This window comes from Dermochelys coriacea, chromosome 6 (genome assembly GCF_009764565.3).
Source record: "Dermochelys coriacea isolate rDerCor1 chromosome 6, rDerCor1.pri.v4, whole genome shotgun sequence".
In the NCBI taxonomy this organism is placed as follows: Eukaryota; Metazoa; Chordata; order Testudines; family Dermochelyidae; genus Dermochelys; species Dermochelys coriacea.
The window spans coordinates 67,954,496-67,965,117 of record NC_050073.1 but is presented as its reverse complement, the minus strand read 5'-3'; the positions used below and the strand labels follow the sequence as shown (position 1 = coordinate 67,965,117).

At 45.3% G+C, this 10,622-nt stretch overlaps 1 protein-coding gene across 1 annotated transcript; it reads left to right on the top strand.

Moving 5' to 3' along the window:
* The first annotated feature begins 5,988 nt into the window (after positions 1–5,988).
* On the top strand, positions 5,989–8,817 carry CHST14 (carbohydrate sulfotransferase 14). Its single transcript, XM_038407465.2, has one exon. The coding sequence runs from the start codon at positions 6,433–6,435 to the stop codon at positions 7,540–7,542; it is 1,110 nt and encodes a 369-aa protein (XP_038263393.1). The 5' UTR covers positions 5,989–6,432; the 3' UTR covers positions 7,543–8,817.
* Positions 8,818–10,622: the final 1,805 nt, after the last annotated feature.

The following is a 10,622-nucleotide window of genomic DNA, read 5'->3' as shown; positions in this document are numbered from 1 at the left end:
CATGCTCATGCTTCTCACAGTCCTACTGCTGTCCAGATTGAGAATGCAATGCTCCATCCCCTCACAGCTCCTAGGTGTGACCAGACTGCATGTACCATCCCCATAGTGTGACTAAGCATGCGTTCCCCAGTCCAAAGCTACAGAGACGAAACTGGACTTTCCCTGTAATGGCTGCTCTAAGTCAGGGTGGGGCTGAGCACTGGAGCTGAGCGCAGGGAGCTTCAGTCTCTCCTGTGATCGTCATTGCCCCCATCTCCCGCCCCTCCATGGAACCCAAGCAGCATGGAGGAGGAATCTGTCTAATTCAAATGAAGAGGAGGAAAAAGCCAGACTGGGGGGAGGGAAAAAGAGTAGATTGGGCTAAGGAGTCTGTGAGACTGGGACTATGGGGGGAACAGAAACTGTAACTGGGTCTGGCTCGGCAAGGAAACTGGGACCTGGTCGGGAGACTGAGACTGGTACCCAGTAAGGGAAGCAGGGGAGGGAACAGAGAACAGGCAGGTTGGTGGAGGGAAACACTGAGATTGGAAAGGAACTGCAGGGAGGGGTTACTGGCTGGGCTAGGAGAATGGCACTAGGAACCAGTGAGTGGAGGAATGGAGTGAGGGAAGACAAATCTGACAAGGAGCTGGGGTGCAGAAGAGAACTGGGATGGGATGGGCAATGAAACTGGGGCAAGAAGCCAGAAAGGGAAGGTTGAGATTGGCCAAATTAAGATTGCACAGTCAATTTTGTGTGTGTGATATATGTAAGTGATCTCCCTGATGCATGTAGAAAGCTGATGGCTTTTATGCAACTGTTACAGGTTAATTTGGATGTTTAAAAATATTAGTTCATGTGAACTGAAACTAGGGTTTTACATAGTTGTACTCTCTATCCCTCTCCTAATCTGGAGCCACTTCATCTCTCCATAACTCATAGAGCATTCCCCATTTTTTGTGGGGGAGAGTTGTTTTTTAATTAAAAAGATGGGTTTAAGGCCAAGTGGGTTGCTGGTGAAGGGAGCATTATAAATTATTTAGACAAACTGTCCAAAGCCTAAAATAGTTTGCATTGTTGTAGCCATTTTTGTCCCTGGATTTTAGAGACACAAACTGGGTGAGGTAATATATTTTATTGGACCAACTTTTGTTGGCGACAGAGAGACAAGATTTTGAGTTTACACAGAGCTCTTCTTCAGGTCTGGGAAATGTTAGAGTCCTGCAGATGAGTGGATATCTGCTTTATATCCGTGGATATCTGCATCTGAGGATGTATTGTTTACCATCTTTGAGAATTTACTCAGTTGGTTTTATGGCAGCTGCGAACATGGCTGAATAGACCCACTCGAGAGAGATAATGCCTGCTCCATCTGTCACATTTAAAGGTGATGTTTCGACCCTTTGGGCTTTGCCTTCTGCAAGCTCTTTTCTCTTCTGCTAAGCTGGACTGCTTCCTCTTGTAACTCTGGAGACCTTTATTGAGCTCTTCTTTCCAAAGGCTGCGGTCTTGAGTGTGATCTTCACAGTTATCCACATCCATGTCCATTTCTTTGAGGTCTTGCTTGAACACATCCTTGAAACACAATTTTGGGCATCTTTTGGGTCTTTTTCCAGATGCCAATTCACCACAGAGGATGTGCTTTGGGGTGCGCCCATCATTCATCCGGCACACATGCCCAAGCCAGTGGGGGCGTCTCTGTTTGAGGAGTGTTTGCATGCTGGGTATGTTGGCTCGTTTGAGCACCTCAATGTTGGTGACTCTGTCCCTCCAGGAGATTCCAAAGATTCAACGAAGGCAACACATATGAAAGCTGTTGAGCCTTTTTTCCTGATGACAGTATAAGGGACATGTCTCGCTTCCATACAAAAGTGTGCTGATAACACATGCACGATACACACAGATCTTTGTGTGTTCTGTCAGTTTGTTATTTTGCCAGACCCTCTTGCTCAACTCTAGACATTGTTGTGGCAGCTTTTCCAATACAGATGTAGAGTTCTGTTTCAAGTGAAAGGTTGCCTGCAATAGTGGACCCCAGGTATGTGAACTCATTCCCCACTTCAAGTTCCTAGTTGTTAATCTTGACGGAGAGTGCTTCCTCAACTCTTTGGCACATTATGTTCGTCTTTTTTAGGCTTATAGTAATCTCCAAGACTTGGCAGGCTTTGGAAAAACTGCCCATAAGGTTTTGGAGATGAGCATCTGTGTGGGTTGTCACTGCTGCATCATCAGTGAAGAGAGGTGTTGGAAAAGGGCCTCCCGAGTCTTGGTTTTAGATCGGAGTCTTGCAAGATTGAACAGCTTTCCATCAGATCTTGTGTGCAAGTAGATTCCCTCAGTTGAGGAACCAAAAGCTTGTTTCAGTAGCAGGAAGAAGAAGATCCCAAACAGAGTTAGGGCAAGTTCACAACCTTGCTTAACTCCACTACAAATCTGGAAAGCCTCAGAGACTGAGCCGTTGTATTGGACTGTGCCGTACATGTTTTCATGGAAAGATCGAATCATGCTTAAGAGCTTGGGGGAACATCCAATCTTTTCTAGAAGCATGAATTGTCCACTTCTACTAACAAGGTCAAAAGCTTTGTGAGATCAATGAAGGCTACGTAGAGGGGCTTTTTTGTTCTCTGCATTTCTCTTTAAGTTGTCTCAGCAAGAAGATCATGTCGATAGTAGACCTTTCAGGTCTGAAGCTGCACTGTGACTCAGGATAGATTCTGTCTGCAAGGGTCTGATTCTGTTCAGGATGACTCGGGCAAAGGTTTTTCCCATAATACTAAGAAGGGAAATGCCACGATAGTTGTTACAGTTGCACCTGTCCCCCTCTTTTTTTATAGAGAGTGATGATGTCGGCATCTCTCATTTATTGTGGTACTTCGCCCTTTTTCCAGCACAGGCAGAGCAACTCGTGAAGATGTTGCAATGGAATAAGTGAGACAGGGTGCTGGTGGAAATACATATAAAAAGTGGAGTGCGGCTCATGGGGCGGATACAAGTTAATTATCGTGGATGCGGATCGGATGTGGATCCACATTTTTGTATCCATGCAGGGCTCTAGAAATGTACTCCGGAGTGTCACAGCTAAATAGAAGTTAGAACAGATTGTTTAGCGTAAGTAGTTAAAACATATTTCAAGGGACCATTCAAGGTGAAGTGGCCAGTTAACACCTGTTCAGTGTTTGGGGGGAAAAAAGAAGGCGGAAAGCTGGGGGTGCGGTGGGAGATTAGTGGGTTATAGATTGTTGTAATAAGCCATAAATCCAGTGTCTCTTTTGAGTCCATGATTTTTAGAATCTAGGCTCATCTTTTGAAGGTGTTGTGCAGGTTTCCTTTGAGGATGATGACTACACAGCAATGAAAAAGCCATGGCTGGCCCATGCCAGCTGACTCGGGTTCACGGGGCTTGGGCTGTGGGGCTGTTTCATTCCTGTGTAGACTTCCGGGCTCAGGCTGGAGCTCCAGCCCAAGCCTACACAGCAATGCAACAGCCCCACAGCCTGGGCCCTGTCAGCCCGAGTTGGCTGGCATGGGTCAGCCACAGGTGTCTAGTTGCTGTGTAGACATACCCTAAGAGGTCAGATATAGAGTGATTGCTTTGTGAAAAGTGTTCACCCACAGGTCACAGGATGTTTTTGTCTTTTATCATTTTTCTGTGAGAGTTCATTTGAGAGCACAGTGATTGTCTCATTTCACCCACACAGTTGTTACTGGGGCATTTAGTGCACTTGATGAGGTACACCACCTCATGGGAACAGCCATGGGTACTAGGATGGTTCCCCAACATACCAACCTCTTCAAGGGCTACCTTGAAGAAAAATTTCTGGACAAATGCACCACAAAAGCAATGATATAAACATTTATGATATTTTCATCATCTGTTCCATCTTCTATTTAGCTGTGGCACTGAGTACATTTCCCAGACCTGAAGAAGAGCTCAGGGTAGGCTCAAAAGCTTGCCTCTCTCACCAACAGAAGTTAGTCCAATAAAAGATACTACCTCACCCCCCTTGTCTCTCCTAAACCTAAAATGTCAACAAATGAATTGTTGGGTAATGAAACAGTTGACACTTCTTTGAGGCAACTTTAAAATATGGCTGGTCATGAATGAATAGCACTGGGATCACATTTATTTGACTTCTCAGCTACCTGTAATTTGTATTTCATGCCTAGATACCAGGCTACTTTAAAAACAGTTGGATAATCTATGAAAGCAACTTTGCCAATTGTAACTAGCCAGCTAAGTTCTTTCCAGTTGTATTGAAATTCACCAAAAATGCCAGATCTTGAGTTAAAAATAAATGAAGCAACTCCAGAAATGCTGCACAGTGTGTAAATTAAAAGTGAATCATGCAGAAAAAATCCAGGCAGGTGGTTTATTTGTTGTTGTTGTTGTTCCCTTTCTTCACTCTTTCAAATGTAATTTCCTTTTAACTGTTTTTCATAATTGGCTTCTCATTCAAATAAAAAAGGAGCTTTTTAAGTATGAGAGGTGTCAAGCACCCAGCTCCGGTCAATCTGACCACAAGATCAAGGCCAATTGTTCTGAATTCTGACTGTAAAAATAGCATTGAAATACCATTGTATTTCAAAGATGCCGGATCAAACGTTTTCAATTCAAAAGTAAAAAGTTGTTTTTCCGAATCCCAGTTTGTAAATTTAGCCTGAGATCTGAGAGTCAAGCTAGGTTGTTTTTGGTTCAAGCCCCATCACCAATTAATAAAAGATTCCGCACCTCCATGGTAGTTAGCAATACTATTGATGACGTGCTAAAAGAGGAGAATCCAGCTCCCTCTTCCACGGCCATTCTTTACTAAGAGGAATAAAAAATAGTAACATCTTAATTTTCAAAGCAAAGAAATCAATTGAGACTGAAAAAAACCCTGCTATGAAAGAACATGCAATTTTTAGAGTGATTTTTTTACTATAATTCCACTTTCAGGCTCCCAATATTCTGCCTCATTAATCAGGTCCATGTGCCATTTGTATTAATAAATAGTTTATAGTGGCTGGCCTGGACACTTCCTGGACACAGTGAACCCAGCGTATTTCTATAGCCCCCTCCCGTACTGTCCCCTTGCCAACAACCAGCTCTCCTCCCAGCCACCTCCACTCAAAGTTCCCTCATCTGCACAGAAACCCCTATGCAACAATCCCTCTTCTGCAGTGGAGGCAATCTGTGCAGGTCCCTTCCCCATTCTGGACAATGTCACTGTGGGCACACAGTGTTCTCCCCCCCTCCCACCGCGCAGCCCCCCCATGGGCACACAGCCCCCCCTCCCCTAGGCTGTGCAGTGCCTTTAGTGCACACAGCTCCCCCGTGCAATGCCCCTAACTGCACACAGCTCTCCCCCACCCCTGCTGTGCAGTGCCCTGTGTGCACACAGCTCTCCCGGTGCAACGTCCCTGTGGGCACACAGCCCCCCCTCCCCTCTGCAATGTCCCTGTGGGCACACAGGCCCCCCTCCCCCCTGCAATGTCCCTGTGGGCACACAGCCCCCCTCCCCCCCGCAATGTCCCTGTGGGCACACAGCCCCCCCTCCCCTCTGCAATGTCCCTGTGGGCACACAGCCCCCCTCCCCTCTGCAATGTCCCTGTGGGCACACAGCCCCCCCTCCCCCCTGCAATGTCCCTGTGGGCACACAGCCCCCCCTCCCCTCTGCAATGTCCCTGTGGGCACACAGCCCCCCCCGCAATGTCCCTGTGGGCACACAGCCCCCCTCCCCCCCGCAATGTCCCTGTGGGCACACAGCCCCCCTCCCCCCCGCAATGTCCCTGTGGGCACACAGCCCCCCTTCCCTAGGCTGTGCAGTGCCCCCGTGCACAAAGCTCCCCCATGCAATGCACACTGTGTGCACACAGCCCCCGCGCGCCCTGCAGTGCCCCTGTGGGCACAGGGCCTCCCCCCGAGCCGTGCCCCTCGGGCTCACCCAGCCCACGCACCCTTTGCGCAGCAGGCGGGGCTGCCCCGAACTCGGCCGCCGGCCTCCCTGCCTCCCTCCGCCCAACGGGGCTGGTGGCGCCGCCCCCCGGCCCCGAGCCGCTGGGCGGAGCCGCCCGCTGCTCCCCCGTCACTGCCGGCCTCCCCCCGCGTCCCCCTCCCTGGCTCCCGGGACATCCGGGCCCTCGCTGCCGCTCAACTCCGACGGGCCCAGAGGGGCCCACCCGCCGCACTCCCCCGACGGCGGCGGCGGCCCGGCCTCCTCCCCTTGCCCGGCTGGCGCGCCGTGAGCCCAGCATGGGGGGCAGCCTCTAGGGAGCCCCCTGCTGCCATGCAGAGTCCCGCTGCCCGGCCTGGGTGAGGGGCCTGCAGCAGCACCGGGCAGAGAGACCCTGGGCCCCAGGGGAAAGGTGCTGCCTGCATCCAGCAGGAGACAGCCTTGCCCCACCCCGTCCCCCCTTGGGGAGGGGTCGGCTCCGCCAGCTGTTCGGCCCTGACACCGAGCTAGTGCCTGGGCCATGTTCCCGCGCCCCCTCGCCCCGGTGGCAGTGCGCGGTGCAGAGATGGGAGCCATCTCCGTGCGCCGGGCCGGGGCGCCCACCAGGATGCGGGGCAGCAGAGGCACCATGCTTTTGCCCTCCATGCTTATGTTTGGGGTGATTGTGGCTTCCAGTGGCCTGCTGCTCATGATTGAGAGGGGCATTTTGGCAGAGGTGAAGCCACCACCACTCCATCCCCCACATGGAGACCTTGCTCGGAGGAGCAGCGGTGACACCAGGGCAGCGGCTCCCGAGGACATGGATTACCAGGTGCTACAAGATGTTCGTAACCGGACAATCCGCACCCTGTGTGGGCAAAAGAACATGCCTCACAGCATCTGGGAGCTTTCAGCAGGTCAGAGGAGAACAGTGCTCAAACACATCCTGGTCAGCGATAAATATCGCTTCTTATACTGCTACGTCCCCAAAGTCGCCTGCTCCAACTGGAAACGAATACTGAAAGTTTTGGATGGAGCGCTGGAGAATGTGAATGTCAAGCTCAAAATGGACCACAAGAATGACTTGGTTTTTCTCGGCGACATGAAGCCAGATGAGATCAGCTACCGGCTAAAGCACTACTACAAGTTTATATTTGTTCGAGACCCAATGGAGAGACTTTTATCAGCTTATAGGAATAAATTTGGAGAGATCAAAGAGTACCAGTTAAAGTATGGTGTGGAAATAGTAAAAAGATACCGAAAAAGCCCCAGAAAGTCCACAGGAGATGATGTCACCTTTTCTGAGTTTCTCCTGTACCTGTTAGATGAAGAGGCAGAGAGAATGAACGAACACTGGATGCCAATCTACAACCTATGCCAACCCTGTGCGGTTAGGTATGATTTCATCGGATCATATGAAAAACTGAATGTGGATGCAAATTACATTCTTGAACATGTTCAAGCGCCTTCTTTTATCCGTTTCCCAGAACGACAGTCGTGGTATAAGCCTGTGACTCAAGAAACTCTACATTACTATCTGTGTAACACTCAGCGTGGGCTTATAAAAGAACTGTTACCAAAATACATTCTGGATTTCTCATTGTTTGCCTATCCTCTTCCAAATGTTACTAGTGAATTTTGCAGGCAGTGAACTTTTTCTATTTGTGGGCTGGTCTACTATGCTAGAAACCTATGCTGATAGAGTAATGTTGTGCAACATTTTTATACTGGCAAAAGCTCGAGTGTAAGCAGTTTTATCAGCATAAAAGTACTTTTGCTGGTGTAGATTATTTCACTCAACAACCTATATAAATTCTACTGGCAAAAACACTTTTATGCCAGAATAAACTGCAGCTACACTAGGAGAGTTTGCTGGTATAGACAAAGCCGGTGAAGCAATCTGTGTCCTATGCATGTTTCCTAATTTTATACTTTTTAAACCTTTTAAAATATCAAATATCATATGATATATATAGCCTTTACAACTATAATATCTTTTACCTTTGTATGGTTCCAATTTTACTATGTCTATGTGCCGCTGAGTTAAGCACAATAGCTTTTATATATGTTTTTTAAAAACTTCTTTCTACAACACAAGACAGCGAATATATGCAAAAGAATCAGGAAATGGATATATTTTAAGCACAAAGCATTGTTCTGTTTTTGTGGTCCAGGTTACATATTCTGGGGCAGAATTACCCACAGCATCAACTGTATTAGCTGTTTTTTAAAGAATTACTGTAGGATAGTTAAATTATTCCTAGGTTGAACTGGTGGAAGCAGTGATGGGAAATTTTGAGAGAAAAGTCTTTTGTAAATTAGGCCTGAGTATCCATAATCTTCAGATTTGTGGAGTGCATCTAAAGCTGACAAGTCAGTTCCTGTTCTGAGACGTAGTAATGCCTGGGTTGTAGTGTTTTTTATTTCAGTATTGAACCACAGTCGTATTCATAGAAAAAGTTAATGTGTTCCTCTTGATACAAGATGTTAATTCAAACACAATTCACTGTTCATTTTATTTTGTGTGATCAAAGATCTGAGCATACCAATTACTTACACAGTGAAACTAACATTTGGTGCAGCAATGTACTTATTACTAATAAATTCTTCTTTTGTTCCTCTTTTTTTTAAAATGTTACTAAAATCAAGTGTTTCTCAGCCCTTGTAACGAAATTTAGAAAATAGCTTACAGTGGTTATTTACAGCCTATGGAGAAAAAACAAGAAAAAATGCTTTATGCAGCTGCATTTGGTGCTACTGTAAGTAAATGCTCAGTTCTACTTTTTATATGTGCATGACTTTTTATAGCTATTTATATGTAAGAATTATGATTCAACTTTAAAAGTGTGGATGATAATGTTCAGAATTGTTCATGACAGTTTATACATGCATTTATGCATTTTTAATAAAATTTATATATAAATTATTCTGTGACTTGGTGCTTTTCTTTTAGTCATGGATTGTTATTGTTATTATTTATTATTTGTTTGTATTACAATAGCAGCAGTGCCCCATTGTGCTAGGCACTATACAAACATATAACAAATAAACAGTCCCTCTCCTGAAGAGCTTACAATCAAAGAGTAAGACCAAAGAGAACAAACAGGTGGATAAAACAAACAGATGAGGGGGAGAACAAGGAAACAATTAGATAATACTAGTCATCATGAAAAGCAGTGGATACAGCAAACCATATGCCTAACCATTCTCCAGTTAACCTAGAGAGATGTAGATAGATGTTAAGATACATCATACAGTTTTTTATTTCCTGGAAGCACCTTTTTGTAATGTGACAGGCATTTTAAAAAATGTTCTTTAGAACTTTTTAAATACTGCCACCTCTGTAGCTAGATACATGTGCTGTGTTAATATTCAGTGTGCATATATGGCCTGTCTCCTAACAGTGTGGCCTATAAGGCTGTCCAAGGGAGGTGGTATAAGCCCACATTTCAAGCAAGCATAGACCAGAACACTAGGATATATACTGTGAGGGCCAAGCCTGCACAGGAAATGAACTAAGTGACCTAAGAGCTTTCTATATTTCTAAATTTTATGGGTGAACTCTGGCTATGCTGAAATCAATGATAAAACGCCCATTGACTTGAACTGAATTCCACCTTGGCTGGGTGACAACAATGATCAATACAGACATATATTTCAAAATGCTAGCTGTAGCCCCTCCCTCTAAATCTATGCTCTTTTTCGTTAGTCATCAAAAGGTAAACTGTTTGCCTTTCATTGTATCCACATCCTTCGATCAGCTTGGCTCTCACAGATGTGGTTAAGTTGTAACCTTAGTTATTCCTGATACGATCCATTGATTTCAGTGGGAATGCACAAATGTGATGGACAATAGAATTTGGATCTTGGTGTTGGAATTTATCAAAACTTCTAGAAATGTCTGGATCATTTCCCAGATAAAGACAGCAGATATTAGTCAGGAGTTTTTGTAAAATGGGTGTAAATGATGGCACAAAGCAAGTGTAATTAATTTTGTTCTCTGAATTTATTTAATTGAATACACTGGATGTAACTTACTCTTCTCCCGTCCCCCCACACACCTACATCTATGAAGGTTGGGGGGTTATCACAAAAATGTTCTCTTGTTTGGCTTTTTTCTTTTTTACTAAAAAATTAATTTAAAATAGTTTTAAGGTTTGAACTTGTTGGCTTACATGCTGCAGCTTCTCCTCTCTAAACAAGATTTGGTTTCTGCCCACCAAAGGATCAGAATTTTGTTTTTCTTTGAATCTCATGCTCCTGTGCATTTGCTCCTGTGCATGTCATCAATCCCCTTTTTTCCATTTAAGCCAAGAAAATGACCTCCCTCTCAATTTTTTTTTGTATGTTAATGCAGTCAGGAAATTCAAAGTTTGTTACAGCATGAGCATAATTCTGCCACTGAATGTGCTATAAAATATACACAGATATGGAAAATACTGCATAAATTTAAGGGAGACAAGTTATGGTTGCTGCGATAAGCTGAACTTGATTTCCCTCACTTTGTCAGGATTGCAGTCTATCCTGACATTATTGATTCTGTTTGCTTTTAATTCAGCATACTGCAAACTGGTCTGCTGATCACAAAAGTGAAGAATCAGTCAGTATTCAATTAATGATACTTCCTGGTCCTGTTGTCCAAGATTTTTAAGATTTCCTGAAGCTTTTTTGACCAACTAAGAACAAAAACATAAGCTCCTCCTGCCTTCTCCATGTCTTTCTTTTGTCAGG